The 23,282-nt window shown below is 41.9% G+C and overlaps 1 protein-coding gene across 1 annotated transcript; it reads left to right on the forward strand.

Annotated features, from left to right (window-relative positions):
- The first annotated feature begins 120 nt into the window (after positions 1-120).
- Positions 121-22,805, forward strand: tep1 (telomerase-associated protein 1). Its single transcript, XM_052088006.1, has 55 exons — positions 121-269; positions 864-1,294; positions 1,959-2,156; positions 2,481-2,630; positions 3,438-3,602; positions 3,697-3,834; positions 4,064-4,135; positions 4,219-4,340; positions 4,422-4,579; positions 4,771-4,880; positions 4,984-5,062; positions 5,447-5,630; positions 6,156-6,438; positions 6,883-7,035; positions 7,103-7,177; positions 7,505-7,626; positions 7,725-7,793; positions 8,720-8,863; positions 9,504-9,795; positions 10,294-10,415; positions 10,563-10,676; positions 10,994-11,108; positions 11,199-11,387; positions 11,995-12,176; positions 12,266-12,407; positions 12,572-12,751; positions 12,829-12,921; positions 13,135-13,270; positions 13,632-13,791; positions 13,990-14,123; positions 14,250-14,338; positions 14,688-14,802; positions 14,981-15,215; positions 15,448-15,565; positions 15,641-15,765; positions 15,831-15,930; positions 16,008-16,163; positions 16,588-16,803; positions 17,251-17,307; positions 17,730-17,868; positions 18,118-18,372; positions 18,540-18,682; positions 18,755-18,862; positions 19,295-19,399; positions 19,463-19,592; positions 19,676-19,755; positions 19,962-20,088; positions 20,393-20,526; positions 20,607-20,728; positions 21,008-21,157; positions 21,253-21,352; positions 21,756-21,894; positions 21,972-22,054; positions 22,190-22,294; positions 22,374-22,805. The coding sequence occupies exons 2-55, from the start codon at positions 866-868 to the stop codon at positions 22,491-22,493; spliced, it is 7,761 nt and encodes a 2,586-aa protein (XP_051943966.1). The 5' UTR covers positions 121-269; positions 864-865; the 3' UTR covers positions 22,494-22,805.
- The last annotated feature ends 477 nt before the right edge of the window (positions 22,806-23,282 follow it).

A 23,282-nucleotide genomic window follows, 5' to 3' on the forward strand; every position in this document is an offset into this window, starting at 1 on the left:
CCGAAGACGAGGGCTTACGGTAAAAGAAGGCACCATGTCAACCAATCAGCGTGTGGGTATGATAACGAGCACAATTCACCTGCCTATCGGCGCCTTCGACAGAATCAGCTGGCCGATGTCAGCCAATTGGCGCCCTCGAGACAAGAGGCTCGGTCGCGTGAGGGCATTTACAGGAAAAGTAGACCAAGTTCGTGTTGATTGAACGAGCCTAGCGCACGAATGACACAGCTGAGTTGGCGACGCTGACATTACGCATTCAAATAAAACAGGTGCGGTTTATATCCAAATGTTTCTTTCTTTTTTGTTCTTGAATTTGTCTAACGTGATCTGGCTGCGCATTGCTAGGACGCCACATCTTCACCACAACAGTCCAACCCAGTGTGTGCTTGACCACTAATTACCTGCCGTGCTTGTTTGTCGACTTCTGTGTGAACAATTTTAGCCGTTTTGAAGAAAAACAAGTCCAATAATTTAGACGCCAAGATAAAAAAGGCAAAAAGCCTGAAAAAGAAGACTTGAGAACTTTATAACTATTGCAGTGATTCATTTGAGTGTTTGGTTCACGACAGGATTCCTGGTCGTCAAGTATACCTACAGTACATGTTCTATAAAGACATCAGTTGTTAATTTGGTTGTCCTGTCTGAATGATTACAGTCAATTGTTTAAAAAATACTGTCGCCACTGTGCAGATGTTTTCAGGTGATTAAGTAGACTTTGTTCCCACTTTATGGATGTGTTTATCTACGTTATCAACACGCCCTTCTCTCTTGTCTCACAATGTTTGTTTAATTGAGGAATTTTAAACCATTCCTTTCGTCTGTGTGTCATGTCGTGTCAACTTGATTGACTTATTTCCATTCAGGCATGAGAGCGCTGGATTTGCAAACAAACATGGCCTGTTCCATGAGCGGGCGTAGCTTGTCCTCCAACTACGTTCCGCCCTGCCTGGAGAACAAGCTCCTGACGCAAGCATTCTCCTCATTGCCAAGCACCTCCCTGCAGCCCTCCGGCCTGACCTCTACTTCCTCTAGCCTCCTTCTCACCTCCTCATCCTCTATCTCTTCACCGCTCCTCAGCACCCAAAACCCCCTTCTGAACTCTTCCTGTCTTGTCTCTATCGCTCCATCCACCACCAACCCTCTCCTCGCCACCTCCTTAGCCGGCAGCGATCTCCTCTCTCAGTTTTCCCAGCTGCCTTCTTTCCTTTCATGGGAAGGACACCAGAAAAGGGATGATGTAGGCAGAGAGGACATATCAGAAGCACAGCCTTGCTCTTTTGAGGAAACGAGCGTGGTAAGCGAATGTCTCCAAGTCTCCCTCTGATACTATGTGCAAAAATTGCATATGATTGGGCTTTTAGGAGAAATTTCAGGATGAATCTAAAAGACACTCTAAACTTTACAGGTGAACTTTAATTTCACATTCTTTAAACTTGTAATTGGGCATGGCCAACTGTTGAGTGTTTCAGTACTTTTTGCACTACTTCATCCATTGTAACAAGGACAGAATTCACAACAGTTGTTTCATTCATGAATCGACCCATACATTTCCTAATTTAAGGGTCTTCAATCCTATTCCTTGAATGCCGGTTTCCTGGATATTTTCTATGTCTCCCTGCTGCAACGCACCCGATTCAAATGATCAGCATCGTCCAACTTCTGCAGAGCTTCCTGATTATCTGATCATTTGAATCGGGTGGGTTGCAGCAGGGATACATATGGAACATCTGGCCCAAAGGAACATTATTGAAGACCCCTGTCCGAATTAAATTAGGATTGGTATTTAAGGAGTCTTCTTCAGCATTCTGTTGACATTTTGAAGCCACGAAATCCAGATTACACCTAAAACTGCCAGCCCACAGAGTGACACAGCCGGACCCGACTGAACTTTGTCTCAGATCCAACAATTAATGTTGCAGTGCAAAGCGAGTAGTGTATTTTGGTGATTTCTACTTCAGGTGTATTCCGATGAAGATGACCAAATGTTGCTCGAGGATGAAGAAGAAAGTGAGGAGGAAATGGTTGCACCGAAAGTCATAGAGATGCACGTACCGGAACAGCAAAAAAAGGAACAAACAGTGGCCTGCAGACGGGAGGAATACGCAGAGGTCGTCCGCAACAAACAGCAGATTGAAGAGGAGATCAAGGATAAGAAGGTAAGGAGGAAATGCCAATTATGTTTGTCATTCTGTTTCTATCAGTAGTCCAATCCAGGATTTGCAGTGCTTCTGCAAAGGCTTTTTAAATGCCACTAGAAAAAGTTGAGCTTCACTGTATTTGTTAACTGACTAAAAGTGTGGCCAGAGTACAAGGTACAACTACCCTTGCTGCCCCATACTGACAGCTGCAATATGTAAATCGCAGACTTAGAACCTCGAACTACAAGGCAAAAATCAACCCACATGCTTCACGGTTGAAATTATGGTCATCTTAATATCTTTTCAATCTGCTATTTTTTTTTAAACGCTGTGTGCCCTCAGTATCTCCTGCTGAATGCTGTGTGCTGCTCCCTGGTCCGCAAGAGCGCTACCCCGGGTCAGAAGGACTGGGACTCCCAGGAGAGTGTGTGGACCAAAATCACTAGTCTGGTGAAGGACATTGCCGTATTCGATCCTCAGTTTGTTCTCAAGGTATGAAGAGAATAGAACACAGCAGAATGAGAAAAGTGAAATGAGCATCGCATCTCAAATTACATGCATCTCCCTTTGCCGCCGCTTTGGAAAATACTTTCTGCCATCTGGGGAACCTACTTCTATTTATAGAAGTACATGTTTCGTTTTATTTATCGCTGCTTCCTAGTTCCTCAGTCAGATCACTTATTTATTTGGATACATTATGTTTACGTTGTATTTTACAGTGTAAAATGATTTGACACTAGCCGATTTCCTCATTCACGTGATTTTTGGTCGGAAATAATGGGCACGTGTAATATTCAAGATTGTTGGGCTGACCCATTTGACACCCCATTGAGACACATCCACTCCATAACACACTTTTGACCAATCTTATAGGACAAACATTTGAGACATAGGAATGCCGGGCGTTAGGGGTCATTGGTTGGGAGGGAGCGGTACAGGACACAAATAGTCTTTGTGTTCACCCAGCCTTAGAGTCAACAGAGTGCAGTCCAAAGCATGTCCGCACTAATGTTCCACTCCAATCCTGCAGGTGGCAGTAACACACATTGCAAAGGGAGTGTCAACAAGGGATTTCCTTAATTGATTATGTGGAAGATTAACAATAAATGAATCAATAAAACTTTTATGATACATTCTGTAGATACGGCACATATTAAAGATGACCACCGGAGAAGACTCGGTCTCCAGTGAGCCTTTACAATACATGCTCATTTATATAACGCTTCTTTATTATCAGTATGTGTGTACACTGCTTTGTGTCATTCACGGACTCCTATTTTTGTGCTTCCCTTCATCTAGGTGGCGCTGTATACAAGGCAAGAGTTGAACATCCGCATCACTGCCAACTTCCTTTTGGCCCTAGCTGCCAATCACCCGTCTACCAAGTGCCACGTGCGCCGCTACTTCTGCGCCACTGTCCAGCTGCCATCCGACTGGCTGGAAATTGTGCGCATCTACAGCACGGTATGTTGACACCTTTCCTGTTGTAATGGATCAGTGGTGACCCCTGCGTCCTGGTTGACCTCCTTCTCACCCCGCTCTTTTAACTTGCTCGCAGTGCTTCAGCCGCTCGCTACCAATGTGCTTGAAAAAGGCCATGGCGGACAAGTTCAAGCAGTTTAGTGAGTATCAGCTGGCCAAGTACAACACGCGCAAGCACCGCTGTAAGCACAACCGCAACAGGCTCGCAAGCAAGGTATGGCATTTGCTGTCATTACTCCCAATTGTCATTTTATGTGCTGCTTATGGAAACGATTACATTTAAATGCATTAGCAGTCTCCATTGCACTGTGATTATTTTAAAAAATTACTTTTTACCTTAAATTGAGATTTCGTGAATCCATTGTGTTTTGAGAATACTGCTGGCAATGCAAATGACTCCTCCCAAAGAACTGCTTTACGTCAAATTAACCTATATTCCGTAGAAACCAAGCGATGAAGATCTGAAAAAGTGGGGCAACTTGCTCCGATCCGACGCGACAATCCTGAAGAAATATGTAAGTTAAAATAAATCAATAAGTACAATAATGTAAATCCACAACGTACATTTTAAGAGTGATTCACGCCAACATGTGTGTAGCTGCAAGTGGACGCCAAAAAGACTGTGGACAAAAAGCAAAATGAATTCAACATGAAGAAAATGATCAAGAAGCTCCACATTAAAGAACCTGCCGAGCATGTCATGGCCATCCTGGGCAGAAAGTAAGATCAGTGTTGAGTTATGCAAATGAGACAGACTGTCACAGAGTGGGCACTAGGTCTTTATCTCTTCTTCCTTTGCAGGTATCCTGCAGATCAGAAGGCGTTCACTTTCAGCGGTCTGAAGGGGGACTGGGAACGAGAAAGGGCGGGTCAAAGGATGAAGCTCAAGGATGCAGAGACGTGGGAGCGTCTGCTCAGTCAGGAAGGCAACAAGGCCGCCACCTGGGAGAAACTTATTGGTATCAATTTAATTTTTCTCAACCATCAAACGTCAGACTGTAATTTTCATTGGGTCACTTAATAAACTAAAAGGATGTGGAAAAAACAAGATCTGTCAGTTTGCATCTATTTTAAATTACATTTGTGTTTACAACTGGTTCTTGTAGAAATTCTCGTTCCCCTTATAGCTGTACGCTTATTTTCTGTCCAGACAATAAGTCGCTGCCCTTCATGGCCATGTTGAGGAACCTGAGAAACATGATCAGGCAGGGCATCAGTATGACACATCACCAGAAGATCCTCAGCAGACTCGCCAATAAAGTCAGATGATTGTCTTAATCATCAACATCTTAGCACATAATTTTGGTCCTTAGGTGCATGTCTAACAAATGACACAACAAACTGTCATGTCATTTGTTAACAGAAAGCAGTCCTTCAGAGCCGACAGTTCCCTTTCCGCTTCCTGTCTGCCTATAAAGTCATCATGGAGCTTCGCAGTCTGTGTGAGTCATCAATTTTTTAAAATGTTTTAATTTTAATTTAATGTTACCTGGGACATTAAGCATAAAGTGTCCACAACCCAAAAAACGTTGAGAGCCACTGCAGTTTCAGAACACTGTAGCACGTAAAGCAAAGACAACAGGATACGCTAACATTAGCATGTGTGTTTATTTTGCTCATGTCTTTCTGATTATACACAACAATGATGCACTCATTGCAAATCTAACCCTATGGTTTGGTACCTCGTTGTACCCGTGCTATTAGAAACGCGTCATTTGGGCCAAGTATGGATCATTCTGCAGAAAAGAATCAAAACTGCCAGCTTTTTCCATATCATCAGTATTTCAATGCTAAAATGATCAAATGAATCACCCCCAACCCTCCAGCGTTGCCGCAAACGTCCTCCAACACCGAGATCCTGAAGAGCATCCTCAAAAAGGTCCCTAAGAGCAAACGTTTCAGCCGCCTGGACTGGGAGACGGCCGGCAGAAAGCGTCTGCGAGTGGCGCTCGGCGTGCCCTTTGTCTACCGCATTTACCGCATGAAGAAGGATCAGCTCGCAAAGGCCAAGTATGACAACAAATGACAGATTCTCATTACAACTGACGCAATGCCAGTCTGAATAATATTTACACGCTACTTATTTATCATCACTTGTTGGTGGAAAGTGGTGAAAAGCCAGAATCAAACTGCACCGTGAGGCCGATGTGCTGACCAGTCGACCACTGTGCCGCCCTTGCTCGAATATCTTTTGCTGAAAGGGTTATAACTCCACTGAGGCTATTGCCTCACCTATGGCATTTTGCATCATTTGCTAGCAATTGGCTAAAGGAACTTTATTCAGGAAGGAGTTTGCAGTTAAAAACAAGACTTTTTGTCATATGTTACATACTGTCCGCGTGACCTAACAGTAGAATATTATTAAATTGGTCTTTGGAAAAATCATTCCACTCTGACAGCCCTTCTTCCCCTCACCATCTTATGCTTCCAATTTTATTTTCCACCTAGTCATGGTTGGCACTCATGGATTTGCATATTTGCGCTGAATTTGTTTTCTAATATAAAAATTTGTCTTATTTTTTTACGGCTGTGCAGCCTGGGGGAGAAAGTTGTCAGCCTGCTGGACCGTTACCGGAAAGCCCTGGAGACGGCAGTGCAGATCTCGTGTCGCTACAACATCCCACCCCTGCCGGGATGCACAATCATCTTGATCAACATCAACATGGACGAAAGACGGCCCTGGGGCAAAAACCTTGACTTCTGCCTTCCACCTGAGTCGGAGCACGAGGATGAAGAAGAAGAAGAAGAAGAAGAGGAAGAGGATGATGACAGGAAGAAGAAGAAGAAAAAGAATAAAGAGGACAAGCTCTCCCCTTTGGTAAGACATATTTTTTGTCACACATAAAAAAAATGCATTTGTTTGCAATGTTAAACAGCATCATTGTCTTTGTACATGATTTGTCCTTATAAAATGCAACTATTTTTATAATATTCAGAACTTTTTCTTGAAAAAAAGAGCTTTATTCTATTGTATTTTAAAGACTATTTTTGTCATTTTCTGAATTCCATCTTTTTTTTCGCAGAAAAATGTTACTTTTATTGTTGTATTTTAGGGAGTATAAAATATACAACTATTCTTAACCACATCTTTTATTGTAGGTAAATTAAAACTTTCTTTTTTCTATTAAAAAAATGCATCTTTATTGTTATAAAATTTGGTTTTTGTGTGTGTGTGGGGGGTGTGTCAAGGAATATTATGAGAATGACATCAGTTTGCCACAGTTTACATCCTTGAAACCATGCATTGTATTTTTTTTCTCAGATGCTGGAGGTTACCGTTCTGCTTTCACTGATGATCGCCAACAGTTGTGAGGATGCCCGCATCTTATTAGTGGATTATTGTCATTACGAAGAGGCGCAGCTGAAGTCTGACATTCTTTTGGATAACGTGCGAAGTGTGATGCAGCAAATCAAGGTATAGCGACGTTGAAGCACCAATGTAATGACGCGGACCGACTGAGCCGTTGGTTGTCCTCTCCTAGGCAATGAAAAACAAGTCTGGGGACGACCAGCTCCTATTGAGCGTTTACATCCACCGGATCCTCCAGAAAAACAAGGTCTGCCATCAAATGTTCACTCCAATTAGACCGAAATAGTTGATCCTCTGAAGTGTCTGAGTTACTTTGTCAGAACAAAGAAATAAGACCCCCCAAAATATATAACTGTTACTCTGACTTTTTTACGAATAACGAGATGAAACTTCACCTGATGGCTTTTTGATTTGCTTCATTCTTTGTGTATTTGGAATGACTTAAAGTCACAAATACTTATCTAGGTACTTTTTTCTTTTAAAAAAGAACTTTGAGAAAAGCAGGTTAAAAAAATCTATTATCTGCTTCACATCAGTGTCGTAGTTATCACTGATTCAAGCTTTGTTCCCTCAGGTGGAAAACATCATTACGCTGACTGAGAGTTACATTCAAAATGATCTGGAGTGGGCTATCAAGAGCTACAGGAAGGAAACCGGCAACAAATGCCTCTACATTCAACTCGCCATGTCGGATAGGTGAGGCATTACCAGCGTAATCATTTTTGCAAATGACACACAGAATCTCTACTATATTCCTAAATTGAGGTTAACGGTTTTTGGGGTGCTTTCTGTAGCGTGTCCCACAACAAATCCTCTGACAGGAACCAAGTCTTTCTGCAGGGCTTCAGCGAACAAATTCTGAGGTAAATCTTCATCGTCAGAGAGGGTTACTGCAAGGGGGTTCTTAATTAAAACTTGCCGTTCAATTTAGAAAACTGTCTTCAAACATAATTTAGTCATACATACATAAATAAAGCCAAAAGGAGAAAGAAAAAGGAACATTGGATTGGATACAACTTTATTATTTATACTATTTGTTATACAACTGCACATTTGACAACTTTATTGTCAAATGTGCAGCACAGATGAAATTTCTTCCTCCAACATGAAACAAGAAACAAGAGGAGCCGCTGCGGGTGCCCGCACATATGTCAAAACACAAAGCTATAAAACATGAAATACGAAATTTTTAAATGAAATATACACAAAGCATAGCAAAAAGTTTTTCATTGGAATTTATTATAACAGTTTAGAAAATAAAGCACATTAGAAAAAATATCAGTACAAAGCACAACGCAAAATATTTAGAGGAAAAATACACAAATATTAGTGGTGAAAATTGTAAAAACAAAAAAAATGTCACTAATTTATGAAGTCAGAAAATTCGATAGAAAAATACTTTGAGATAATGAAAATATCAAACACAAATTTTAGAAAATGTTTAAATGAAAAATAAAACGATAGTCATCGCTCACCATGTTGCAGTTCACTTTTTGCATTTTCACAGCGTCGTGATTTTTTTCAATCGTACATATCTGATTTTATCCTGCAGATTTTTCAATATGTGTACCCTGTGGAATTGTGCGCGCACACACACACACACAAAATACAGAACTGTCAGGCAAAAAGATATTAGAAAATAATTCAAAAAATATTCGATGGAAAAATCCCCCTCCCAAAACTGAAGAAAAAAAATAAGAAAATACAATTTAGTTTATTTTAATTTATGACAAGTCAAGAAATGACAAAACACTCAGAAATTATTTTTACATGTTCATTTTTAAACCAGGTTTGTGGCTGAGCGAGGCTCATCCAGGCTGCTGGACCACGTGGAGCATCTGGACAAAGTGTACAATGTCCCACCAGCGGCAGAAGCAAAAGATCCTGACACCAATATGAGCCTGGTGTCCATTCCAAGCTCCCCGAAGTCGAGGTATTTAAAACTAAAAGCATAAATAACTTAAACTAACTTTAAAAAATGAATACATTAGGTAAGATAATTTTAATAATGTTAAATGTTTATAAAATAAAGAAATTAAAAAAGGCAGAAAATATTGAAATACACAAAAAAATATAAGGAAACTTGAACAACAATTCCAATTATTCAAGAAATAAGGTAAAAAAAAGTAATGCAAACTAAGGTAATTGGAAAAAGAACTGAGGAAACAATTTTATGTCATTTTATAAACAAATAATTGCTGAATAAGATCATTTAACAAATGACTTTATAAGTCGAGGTAAATTAAAAAATGCTGAATAATTGAATTTAATATATTTATCAACAAACAATAAATATTTCATGTAATAGAAGGAATTAAAATGGTATGTTAATTTGATATTAGATATTAATTATGAATGTAAAAACATTCAATGTAAGCGCTTTTAAAAAGTTGATTTATTTTTGTAAAATGTATTAAATAAGGTTATTGAAAATGGCACACATGAGTTAATGTAATTAAAAAACAAGTGAAGGTAAAAAAATGCATAACATTAAAAAGAAAAAAAAAGGTGAAGTGGGCCAATTGTTTTGCATGCAAACTTCATCTGTGATGGTCTCGCCGGTTTGTCCAAAGGTGGCGCAGCATGCGCGTCTTTATCTCGTCCACCTTTCGCGACATGCACGCGGAGCGCGACGTCCTGGTGCGCAGCGTCTTCCCAGAACTTCGCCGCCGTGCTGCGCCACACTGCATCCACCTACAAGAGGTGGAGCTGCGCTGGGGCGTGACGGAGGAGGAGTCGGGACGAGCCGCCACGCTGTGCCTGGCGGAAGTGGATCGCAGTCATATGATGGTGGCAATTCTGGGTCAGAGGTATGGCCTTGTGCCGGACCCACCTGCTCTACCGGATCTGCCGCAGTACGAATGGGTACAAAAAATACGACTTTTCTATTTGGATAGTACAATTTTTTTTAAATATATGTTTAGATTTTTCTCTGATCTTCTAATACAGTAGTTAGACTTTTACCTCACTTTAATTTTCAGAATTATAACGAAAAATTTGATTCCTCTTTGTAATAGAAATTTTGTCAATCTCTTTCAGATTACAGTCCAATTTTTCTGCTAAAAATAAGGCTATTCTTATATGCTGACTTTTTATCAAAGCATTATGATTTTTTTTCCCTACAATGTGCTTCTTTTGAGAAAATAGTTTACATTTTTTAGTTTATCATCATGATTTTTAAAAATATACATAGTGATTTGAGAAAGTATTTGCCCTCTTCCTGATATTTGTGTTCTTTGCATATTTATCACACACAAAGGTTCCAGTTCATCAAACCAATTTTAATCACACGTGTATATTTTCTGTCAGACGTCTATTGATGATGAAATTCATTATTCATACATTGTTGTTTCTGTGTTTTAGCTCAGATTGGAATCCGAAGGCCTGTCAGTCACAGACATGGAGATCCGTCACTTTCAGGAACTCTATGGCGATGCAGCAAGACAGCGGATGTTGTGCTACTTCCGAAATCCGGACGTCATCAAGTATTTTTGATTATTATTATTTTTTTAAATGAATCTTGTTTTTTATTTTTCATCCATCAAAACTAATGTCATGAAAGTGCGTGTGTGTGGGCGCCTGTGTGAGAAAAACATTTATTTATTTATTCGTTCATTCATTCATTCTCCCAGAACAGTACCTGTGGCTTGGAAGTCCCACTTTGCTGCTGAATCAAAGGAGGCAGAGTCCAAAATGGCGCGTCTGAAGCGATGGATCCATGTCAAAAAACTGAAGGTCACCGACAAGTAAGTTGTCCCATGGACTTTCAAGACGTGTTGGATTCTTGGAAAACTACCAAAAGTCTCTGCTGAAGTAAACATTATCAGAGGCTACATTTACAACCTAAACTCTAATAGTTATTACCAAAAGTTTATTATATTAATTTTATACAATTTCTCTTGGCTGCATTGCTTGCCGCTGATCTACAAAATATTAGATTTTTCTTTTCAATCTAATTTCGGCATATGTTGTATGTGCCAATTGTCAGTGTAATTTGCTCAGGGTCTTCACAGTTGGTAATGCTAGCCAATTATAATAAATTGTGCTTGTCTCTCTGTTTTAGTTATCAGTGTGAGTGGGGGGGTGTCGTGGAGGGCAAACCTTGCTTGAAGAACCTGGAGGAATTTTCCAAAGCAGTGCTCGAGGACCTTTGGGAGACTGTTAAGCAGTTTGTGAACGTGAGCAGTTCAGCGGCAGTGTCTCTTCCAAGCTGCCAAAACAAGCATCACATTCCTTTTTTTTTTGTTTGTTTGTTTATTTTTGCTCAGGAGGACAAAGAGGCCGACGCAGCATCCGAAATTTTAGAGCAAGAAGTTCACCAGGAAGCGCTGCAGAAGCAGTTCCTCAGCCGGGCCAAGCTGCTGTCGGCCGCTGTGGAGATGGTGGAGCAGGCGCAGGTCAATGGAGGGGCCATGGTGGTGGAGGGAGCGCCAGGGCAGGGCAAGACTGTCTTCATGGTAACTGCACTGTGACACCAGATTTTTCATTTTGCCCCCCCCCCCAAAAAAAATGTCACTTTATTCTTGAAGTTTATCATAAGTCTGCCTTTTTTTCCCCAAAAGGAAATGACTATTCATGTAATCTTTGTGTCTTCAACTTGATTCTTAACAAAAATGTGGCTGTTCTTTGGCGGGGAACGAATCATCATAAATCATCAACGAATTATGACTATTTATATGAAAACCATCTGGCTTTATCCTTTTTCTCATAAAATAAAAAAATGTTGTTCTCATAGCAATTAGACTTGTTTTCTAAAAAATATTACTTTATTCATAATCGCATTACAGATGTTTTTAATTGAAAAAAAATCTTATTTTGTAATACTTTGACTTTTGTCAATTTTGTCAATTTATTATCATTTTTCTAAACTGCCACTTAAATCTCGTAATTTTATGAGAGAAACATTAATTCTCTCTGTTAAATTCACAGATTATTTTCCCCCTCTTGATTAAATAGAACTGTTTGTCTTGGAAAATAGACAACTTTTTTTTCTCAAAAAGTATGCAGTGTTATGACGATGCACAATTACTTTTCCGACATTCCATCCGCTCCCTCCATGCACAGGCTGCTCTAGCCGAGGCCCTCAGAAGCGGCTCCAAGTCCAGGAAAAACCTGGCCTGTGATGTTATCTCCTACTCAACAGCCGCCAGCCAATCCTCTTGCTCTGTGGTGAACCTCCTGCGATGTCTCGTCCGCTGCTTGAGGCAGCTGACAGAGGAGGAAGTGCCTCTTCCCATCTCCTACAAGTGGGTACACTTCATCTAACAATAACGCGTGGGTGTATCGTCAACATACAGTATATATATGTATTTATAAATACTGTAACTCTCGGAAGGGATTTGCTGTCAGAGTTTCATGCAACTTTGAAGGACTTGAAAAGGAGCAAGCCTCTTGTGCTGCTGGTGGACGGGGTGGATCTTGTGCGTGATGACTGGGATCAGCTCAGCTCTGGTTGGATACCACAGCAGCTTGCACAGGTCTATATCTTATATAGTCTTACCATATTAAAATGCCTTTTTTTTCATAAATGAGGAACTGTGACTTTTTTTCTTAAACAAAACAGCCAAGCTTATTCTGCAAATTTTTTTTTTTTTACCTTGGAGTTTCTATCAGAATTTCCATGTTCCTTTGGGTGTGCTAGGGCGTTTGTTTGGTGACAAGTGTCGCGTCCACCTCGCCGTTGTTGCAAACACTTTCCAAAAAGAAGTCCACTCTGCTCTTCACCCTGCCGCTGCTTACCATGATGGAGCGAAAGGAAATTGTTCAGAAGGAACTGGAAGGCTTCGGGAAGAAACTCAGTGACGCCGCCTTCAACAACCAGGTTCCTTCTCCTCACCACCAACATTAATTTTCCACATTTGATTCCTTCTCTGTGACGTTCTTGTGTGCTTGCTACAGCTGCAGACGCTGATCATGAAGAAAGGTGCAGAGTGTCCTCTCTACCTGCACATGGCCTGTGAAGACCTGAGGAACTTTGCTACCTTTGACAAGGTTCCCTTGCTCTGACTTGCTCCCAAAATACATATTTATTTACAACAACACTTTATTCTTATAACCTAGCATCTGTAAAGGGGAGGGAGGGAGAGAGCGAGAGAGCTTTCTCCCTCTCTCGCTAAATATAATTCTAATCTATTTTATTTTGTGGCATCACGGCATGTCATTGCATTCCCTTGAAAACTTTGGAATGGTGTTTTTGTGCCTTAGCTGAACGAGAGCCTGCAGGCTTTTCCTCAGTCTGTCCATCTGCTGGTCCAGTACTGCCTCAAGAGACTCTGCTCGGACCACAGAGGCATGCTGGGACTCCACTGGGCTCTCGGGGCCCTCACTGTCAGCACCGCTGGTACGACAAATAGTCTTAGCGCAAGTTACCTTGCAAAAGTAACTTTGTTAATTTGCAGATTTCTTCATTTCAAAAGTACCTAGATCACAAATGACTATTTACATTCGGCAGATGTCGACAACCGTGCTTAACATAAAAATGAGACCCAGTTTTACCACCTCACTGAATTTGAAGTGCATTTTTCACCATTTGTCGAGTGTCTTTAATAAATATTAGGGTGTTAGGAATCAATTGTTGTCCTGTGTTTGTATGAGTGACGCATTACTTGGTGACATGTTAGTCCTATCACTAATGCGAACAATTGGGCTGCTTCCTTTTTTTTTTCTGCATTAACCAACGTACTTCTCCTTTTCATGTGCAGGCCTGAGGGAGCGTGACTTGTACTCGCTATTGAACACTTGCAGCGCCCTGTGCTCACTCAAAGGACAAGTCACATTGCAGGAGGTGCTGCTGCTGTGCAGGAGCCCCAAAGAACGCATTCCCATGGTGGCCTTTACACGCATTGTGCATAGCTTGCGAAGGTGAATATGTCAAGAAATCAAAGTGGCCTTAAAACTGTGGACATTTGTTCATCGTGGCCTCAAAAAGTTGTTTAAAAAGTGGCCTATTAAAGGGTCAAATGTACTCGGTGTCCTTGGAAAGTCTTAAATTTGGATAAAGTGTCCTTTTAAATAGGTGAAAGTTGGTCTAAGTGGTATTAAGTAGATGGTGTTTTGCAGTCTGGTTAATCCAACTCAGCGCCACGATGCGGATGACAGATTAGCTATGTCCAACCCGGAAGTGAGGCGGGCCTTTGAAGGCGTCCTCCTGCCATCTGAAGACCACAGAAGAAGAGCTCACCTCGTGTTGGCGGGTAAAAAGAAAATAAGAATGAGACAATTTTGGGGTTTTTTGGGGGGGGGGGGTTGTTATTTTTAATATGAAAACAAAAAAACGATGTCATTATTCATGATGTTTTCTTTTTGGGGTCCCCTTTCAGGTCACCTATGGATGCTTGCCGACGCTCATGGTACCGATACTTTTCTTCACGGAGAGGTGGACGCTGTCCAGCAGCTCAGTACTAGTCTGGTTTGTCATCCTCTCAATCTACACTTCTTCATCATAATGCTGTGAAAAAAGATGTAAAGTTTTAGTACAATTAATTGGACTTTTATTTGAGTCGTATTTTAGCAAGAAACTGTATTCTTTTGATGTTACTGTATATATAAAAGAAAATTGTTTTGTCGAAATTCATATTTTTTAACCCCTATGTATTGAAGGATTATTGTTTTTTATTATTCGAAAAGTTGTGATATATTTTGGTGGGGGAAGTTTTATTTTTTTAATACCTCAAAACTGAGCATTATCTTAATAAAAGGCATAATTTTTGATATAGCGCTTGTATTCAATATTTTTACCACCTTTTTTTGTTGCGTAGATACAAAGTGATGAGCTGGAGGCACTGCGTTTGCTACTCTCCAGCTACAACTTCCTATATGCTAATGTGCGTAACAATCTGCTGCATCACCTGCTGGACACCTACAATGAACACGGTATGTCGTCAATGTCCGACACTTATCTTAATTCCATATGATTTAATAATGTGCGCTTGTTATTTTTCCTTCACCGCCAGTGGCGGTTCTAGAAAGTTTTAAATGTGTTGGAAATTGGTTCAGTTTTGTTGTTGTTGATAAAATCTCTCTCTCCCCGTTATACTGCTGTTCTCCACAGATAAGAAGTCATCCCTGTTGACCAGCAACCAGCGGGCTGCCATGGACGACTGCCGAGCTTTCCTGCAGCGCCACGCCGCCGTGCTCTCCCGCTGGCCGGCGCTCTTCGTCCAACAGGCCCTCAACGAACCACCCGAGGCCCCCGCTCACGCCTGGGCCCAAGGCCTGCTGGGTAGTGGGAGCGCACGGGCAGTTGAGTGGCTCAACAATGACCATCAAACCTTTACAGAAAACAGGTACAGTGGAAACCTCAATTTATTAGGATATCTTATCTTATCTTATTACGCGACAATGGTTGACTTACGAAATTATATTTTCCATTGGGATGAGTCGGTCCAATAAAAGGTCAAATTTGATCAAAGTGGTCTAAATATAATCAAAGCAGTCTAAAAAAAACAAATTTCAAATAAGGTCAGATTTGATTTATGTTGCCATGTGTATGTGCTTTGTGTGTCGTTTGTGTTGTAGCCAGGTAGTGTCCACCTTCTTGTCTGAGCCTACCTGCTTGGCAGTGGACCCTGACGGAGAGATGGTGGTCGGGACTGGGCAGGGAACTTTGCATTTCATCAATGCAAACACAGGACAGGTACAAAGACATCTTTATTTTTTTCTTTGGGTATTTGATTCCTTAAATATTACTTCCTGTGTCACACCTGGACAGGAAGTGAAGTCGTTGGTCAGCAGCTGCGACGGCATCTCCAGCTGCGTCGTCCTCAAGAATGGATGCATAGCCACGACCTCCTTTGACGGCCAAATTGAGATCTGGGATGCCGCCAAAGGGTGCCGGTGTGTGAACGCATTCCAAACTAGTACCGCCACAGGTGAATATTAATAGTCTCGGCCATTCGCAGGACGTCCCTCATTAAGGGCCACGCTAACGTGATAACGTCCAGCGACATCACCACCGATAGGAAGCACCTGGCTACAGCATCGCTGGATTTCACGCTGAAAGTGAGCTAGTTACCGTTACTTTTAATGATCCATCTCTGTGCTATCATTGATCATTTAATCCAATTTGCACTTGTCAGGTGTGGTCTTCGGCCAAAGGTCACGAGGTGGCAGTTCTGGCCAGCGACAGCCCTCTGAACTGCGTCACCTTTGACCACGAGGATCGCCTGCTGGCTGCCGGCCGCTGGGACGGGAAGATCGTGGTGTGGAAGTGGCTCCAAGATAACACCCAAGTGGTGAGTCGCCACTTAGATCATGTCAGTTGACTGCCATGACATAATTTGTGTCTTGCAGTACCATTTTCTCAACTCAAGTGAGTGAGCGAAGAAGCAAAATTTTCATACGCTCACCCCCCCCCACTCATGTCATGTTGCATCAAACGCTTCATCTACACACGTTTTTCTGTGAACTGCATTGACTTCATATGTAATCACACTGTTAGAATAGTTCAGTTTGCTTTCAGTTTGAACATAGCTTTACGTTTTGTCAAAGTAGCCTTTCAAAGTTCTTCATTTATCAACGTGAACTTGAAAATGGTTCAATGTCTTAAAATTTGAAAAAAAATGCCTTGAAATTTGTTAAATTTGATCAAAGTGGCATTTGACAGGACAGATTTGGTCTGTATGTTCTTAAAAAGACAAATATGTTCTGTTCCATTAGTGGTTGTGCGGTCACAGCCGCTCAGTGCGCAGCCTCTCCTTCTCGCCATCGTCGTCGTCCATGTTGTGCTCGGGCTCTGTGTCCGGGGAAGTGCGTGTGTGGTCTGTGGAGACCTCCACCTGCGTGGGATGCTTCCAGGCACATGCCGGTGCCGCTGACACTCTCGCCTTTCTAGACCAGGGCCGATTGCTGCTGACCGCAGGCTCTGATCACATGGTGGGTACATCAAAATGGCTGCTGTGTAACAGTAATTACCGCAATAATCATTGTAATTCCAGCTTACTTCATACTTGAACAATAGTCGTTGATCAATATTCCACAGCATCAGACACTAGGACTTTCTTTATAATTGCACACCCAAAGTTGTGCTACAATTCTTGCTACTGGTCACTTAAAAATGGTGTGACGACTATCTGCACCAACTGCACAACTGGCATAGTATTTTATTGCACCGCTGATTATTTTATCTCTGTTCGATGACTCTGCACATTGTCACACGGCTGTCTTTGGGTGGTACTACTGGACAATGGTACCCTTACATTACGGATTATACATCTTATACATCATATCTGTGTTTATAGTAGTTGCTTGTTATTGCAATACTAGTGTAACCTATACTTGCCAATACAGATGATTCTAATTCTGATTTATTTTCCGAAACAGCTCCAGCTGTGGTCAGGTGGACTTGGGCGCTGTGTCGGTACTATAAAGCATCAACGGGTACGTTTCTGTTCTGTGTCTGTTTTTCGGGGTACATGCCATCACTTATCTGATTTTATTATTTTTGTTTATTTATTATTTAAAATCTGTGAACAACGGATGGAAATCGCAATGACTTTAAACAACTTGTATTTGAACACAAACGCGAGCATCACATGCAGACAGAACATACAACAATACTCACTGGCATGTATTCTTTATCCTCAGTGAAAAAACAACTGCCGTAATATTATTGCAGCTTGTAATAATCATTATAATTGGTAATAATGTGATTTATGTCAGGTAAATACCACTGACGGTCCAGGTACCAAATAAACAACCTATGACTGACTATCTGATAGACCATCCTTTCAATGACTTCTGAAAAAGCTAATATGGCACTCTACTTCCTCATTCCTTTTTTTTTTCCATGCTTCGTTCAGGGCGAGCAGGAGCCTCCTCACAAGAAGAGCAAGTCCGACACCTCAACGGAGACCCGTGTGCTCTGTGCCGCTGTCAACGGGGACTATGTCGCCGTGGGTTACAGTGGCGACGGCTTCAAGCTCTTCCGCCTCAGCTCGGGTGGGTTTCATGTGCCAGAACACAGATAGAAAAGACAGAAAATATAACGTACTTTGAGTTCATACAGTATCTGAATTTGACGTGAGGCTTCATTAGAATGCTGTAGCTAGAAAGGCAATTTGTCGAAAAACACTGGCACTCACTCGGAGACAACCCAATGAAATACAAATTGGTTAGCTAGGATTAAAAAAAAGTACTGTATATGCAGTGGATGTCTTCGAATTTGATGCCGTTTTATTCTTTTGGCAGGTGAGATGATTTGGGATTCTGGCCTTTTCCAACTGAGTGTATTGTCCCTGCTGTGGGTTTGTGCGGATCCCTCATCCACCGACACATGGCCACTGCTTATATCCGCGGGGCACGACAAGCGGGTGCGGCTGTGGCAGAGGGAACTTGGGGAGGATGGAGAGTTGGCGGACATGCAGATGACGGGCATGTTCGGCATGCAGTCTGGCATTATCCGCGCCATGGCGCACAACGGCACTTACTTGGCCACCGCTTCGGGTGAGAAATGATGGGATTGAGCAAAATGTGTTTGGCATGTCATCACGAAAAAGACATTTTGTCCGTGTGTGTGTGTGAGTGGGTGATAAAATAATTAGTGGGTGGTGCAAGTACCCGTCATCTCTGCTTGCGGCTTTCATTTCTTACCGAGTTTGTCTGGTGAACAGATGACTGCACTATATTCCTGTGGCAGCTGAGCGAGTGCAATTCAGAGCCCCTTGCTGGCCTGCTCAAAGGCCACAGCGGTGGGGTCACCTGTCTGGCGTTCAGTCCCGATGGTGGACAGCTGCTCTCCGGTGGAAGAGACAAAGTAGGAACAAGCATCTCAAGTTTATACCTCCCTGAATCCAATCCAATCCAATATTTGTGTTTTGTTTTGCAGGCTCTGGTGGTGTGGGACATGAGCGTGATCCAATCTCCTGTATTCAAAGTGCTCCCGGCCTTCCACAGAGATTGGATCACTGGTTGTGTTTGGACTCCAGACTGTGTTGTGAGCCTGCACTTTTTCTTTTATTCATTTTATCATGATGGTGTATTGCTTGCACATTTATTTTGCACAAGTAATAATCTAAATAATCAGATTATTCCATTTAGGAATAGGGCTTTAATTTAAGAAAATGTAGCCCTTTTCTTACCTTTTCTTGACATGATCTCAATAGAAAAAGGGTGTAAAGTCATAACAAATTAGATAGCTTTATGAACATTTAAGCAAGCTGTTCAATTCAACATTGTACTCTATTTATTTCTTAATTATTATTTTTTTATGATTATTTATGTTAATGTGACTTATATTTTTCACTCATTCTGCTTCACCGCAATGATTAAGTGCTTCGAAAATGCCTTAATGTTAGGCAAGGTATTCTCATTATGTTGCCTCTTTTCCTTGAAAAAAAAAATTAAGCAGGTTATTGTTGATTGGCAGATAAGTTCATCAAATGATGGCAGACTTTGCTTATGGGACGTGGAGGCCGCTCAAAGCCTGCGAGAGATCACCTGGACGAGTCCTCTCACGTCCGTCTCCTGCCTGGTAAGACTCCTCTGACAGGAAATGTCCCTGCAGTCGTCTGATTGGCTGCGCATGCACCTGCAGGGCCCGTACGTAACGGCCGGATGCGCTGAAGGCAACTTGCACGTGTGGAAGTGGGAGACCAGCGTCAACATCTGCCACATTCCCGCCCACGAAGGAATGATCCACGCCTGCTTTGTCGTCACTGATGCCAGTAAATCTGAAGCGAAGATGATTTTCGTATTGTTTGGGGTTTTGATTTATCCTTGTATTGTTTCTCTCCTTGTTTGTATCTAGACAAAGAAAAGAATCCGGAAGATCTCACTGTTCTCACCGCTGCCCAAGATGGAATCGTGCGGCTCTGGAAGCCCTTGCAGGTTTTATATTTCATTTTGCGTTCAATTAAAATAATAGTTGAGCTAATAGCAGCATGGTGTTTAGGGGGTGTTTACAATGTGTTATAAAGTATTGGGCACTTCACCAGAGCAGTGGAGAGTCAAGCAAGTCATTGCTTGATGACTCTTAGCTTGCCTAGTAATTTGGAACACAGACTAGTTCGGCAAAAAGGTTCTTGTGTGCACAGGTGGAACACTTCAGCACCTTCCAAGGTCACAGCGGCGCCATTTGCAGTGTCGCTCACAAGGGTAGCAACCCAGACTTCCTCACTGTGTCTAAAGATTGCTCCTTGCGAAGCTGGATGTGGGAAACTGGTACAGTTGGATTAATTCACACTGTTTTCATTTTTTAATGACCCATCATAAGACTACCTTTTAATGTCTACTTTTCTCCTGTATTTATATAAAACAACAACCATATGGTGACCACATGCACCAGAGACATAAATAGGGAAACCTTTCACTTAAGATTTTCAATGGAGAAATATTTCCAATGAAAGACAAAATGCTTTTTTTAAACAAACAAGAAAGAGTCCATTGGCCTCCGTTCAACATTTGCAGACTGCTTGGTGATCCATGTCTTGGCTAACAAGCTCCCTTCATTTTGTTGTTTGTACAGAGCGGACCCCTCGCCTGCGAGGTGCCGTCTCTGCTCTCTGCTTCTCTGGCTTGGACTGCCATATACTCCTCACTGGCTACGAGTCTGGCGTGCTGGAGGTGTGGCAGCGTGGTCGAGTGGTCGGATGCATGCAGGTGAGTACGTGTTGGCCACCTGTTGAAGATGTCCTCACGCTCTCACCATCTTGTTTTTTTGTTGCTCCTGTTCTTTTCAGGCTTCAGATAGCAAGGTTGTGGCCATCTGTTCCATGCCTAACGGCCACTTTGCTGTTAGCTACGTAGGCTGTTGGGTGGATGTCTGGAAGCTCGTGTGGAATCAGGAGCGCAGCGCAGTAAGGTAAACTGAAAAAAAAAAATCAACCATTCACACTATATATAGTGAGTGTGAATAGTTGCTCATCTATATGTGTCCTATCATTGACTGGCAACCAGTTCAGGGTGTGTGCTGTTTACTCCCTGAAGTGGGCTAGGCCCCACAACTCCTGCGACCCTTGTGAGAATAAACAGTAAAATTGCATCCAAATTATGTTTTGTAACGTGTTGGCTCTTGTGCCGACGATTTAGTGTTCATAATTTAAACCAAAATGCATCTGTTAAGGACTTGAGTGTGTTTCAGCATAGTCAAGGTGACGTCGCACCAGGTGACGGAGCAAGTGACACACCTAGCGTACTGCACCATTCTCATCGCCGTGGCCAGCAGCGGATCAATTTTTGACGTCACCCGCAACATGGACAAAAACAATCAGTGGCAAATGATGGTCTACAGGTCATCAGCCTTGTTCTCTATTTTGTCTCAATGCGGTGCTGTGTGATGGTTAAGTCATGATTGCTTTGTACGTGTGTGTTTGTGAATTTATGCAGCTGGAACTACCAAGTGGGAGTTTTGGGACTCATCCCAAACGACGAGAAAAGCATGTGGCTGGTGGGCGAGTCAGACGGGAAAGTCCAAGTTGGCTTCATTGTGAGTTTATGTCCACCATGGCTTGTAATGGTAGTGCCATTTTCCTACGCGTTTGCACGCAATTAAAGGAAAGGTTGTTGTTTTTGTTCCTACTGCCGCTGAAAGTGATGTAGTCAGATGCTGTAATATTCATTTTTTGTAGAGGACAAAGACGATATATATATGTGATGATTGCTGTTACATCTACATGTTGTGCACCACCGTTTTTGTTCAAATATTTCTTGAGTAAAAGTTTCTAAAACTATCTAATGCCATTTGATCTGTATATGCTATGTCAATAACATCTTCAATTATGGTTGATTAAGATGAACGGACTCTTGTAAAGCAGAGCTATGTGGTTATTTTAAAATGTGCAATGTTTTATTATTCAGTGTTGAGCTAAGTGTTCTGTCTTTGCCGTCAGTTCGCTATGGGCCCACGGAACAGCATCAATTCATCTTTCAGCTCCATGACCCTGGAGTCAAGAACTTCTGAGGAGGAGGAGGAGGTGGTGGAGGAGAAGGCAGAGAGTGACTTGATAACGGCCCTGACCATAGACAAAGGTGCTATCGAGCAAACAAGCGGCTGATGGTTCTCCCTTGTCTTGTATCTGTTGTCTAACGTGCTTGTGCTTTTTTAGAATTTGTGGTGTGTGGCGATCTGGCGGGGAAAATGTGGTTCAACGAGCCCCCACAAATCTCCACATGGAGCAGCAGGAAGCCTGTAAGCGCTATAATAATTGAGAGTTTTGATTTTTTTTGGGGGGGGGTGCGGTTGTTGGGATTCTAAGATTGAAGGCAGTGCAGTTGGTTTTCAGGCGTCAACAACATCACATCTTTGAATTGTGTGCCCACCCAGGCCCACCATGACAAGATCAGTGTGCTAAGGCTCACCCGCAGCCTCATCATCTCGGCCTCCTTCGACTGCACTGTGAAGCTGTGGGAAAGAAGTACCAAGAAACAAGTCAGTCGCCGCCACTGGGTCTTTCGCTTTTCCACTCTCGTCACTTTTCTTCATCAGTCCTTTGCTCTCTTTTTTCCAGGTGGGAATGTTTGTGTGCAGTGGCCCCGTGGTCTTGCTGGAGGTGAACCCAGAGAACCCATCAGAGTTTGTGTGCGGTGACACGCTGGGAAAAGTTTACTTCCTCTCCTGGAGGGAATAGAAACACGCATGACGCTACTTAATCAAAGTTTACGTAGTCTTATTCCAAGTCTATCCATGTGCAATATATATCAGTCAAATATATGCAATTTTAGTTATGAAATTGTGCTTGGTACGCTCACATGTGCCTTTTTGTTTACTTGCATAGCGGACCTATAAGTTATCTCAGCTTTTGTGTGAGCTTAAGGTCTATTTCTTGTTTGAAATTCACTCAAGATGGCATATATTACAAGTCTGTGTTCTGCTTACAGCTGATCCATGAGTACACGATGTGTAGAAAATTGATACCTGAAATAAATTGTTTCCAAATGCACTTGTTTGCCTTTTAAGACACATTATAAGAAACACGTTTCCTCGCTGTACAACTTTATCAATGTGATATTGATTTGCTGTCAGTAATATTGGACTTTATTGATTCGAATAGAGCCATGAAAGAGATCTGATTGTAATACTTTAAAATAGTTTTAAAAAAAGGCTCTTGTCGGAGAGGCGCACCATATGTAATGAAATTAGAGATAATTCATCTGCTATTATGAGAAATATGTTGATACATTACACATTGAAATTAATAGTGTATTCTATATGACATTGAAATCTTAACACAATTAAAGTTGCATTATCAATGAGCGCAAGCCATTCAGCACTTTAGATTGGTCTTTAATTTGTAAAAATAACAACCACACGTATGGACTGACCGACGGTATAGACTATAAATAATTGTGATAGTAATAATTGTGACTATAAATAATTGTGACACAGGAGGTCTTCCCAACGCCAGCGATATCTGGAT

Source organism: Hippocampus zosterae, chromosome 15 (genome assembly GCF_025434085.1).
Source record: "Hippocampus zosterae strain Florida chromosome 15, ASM2543408v3, whole genome shotgun sequence".
Taxonomy (NCBI): domain Eukaryota; kingdom Metazoa; phylum Chordata; class Actinopteri; order Syngnathiformes; family Syngnathidae; genus Hippocampus; species Hippocampus zosterae.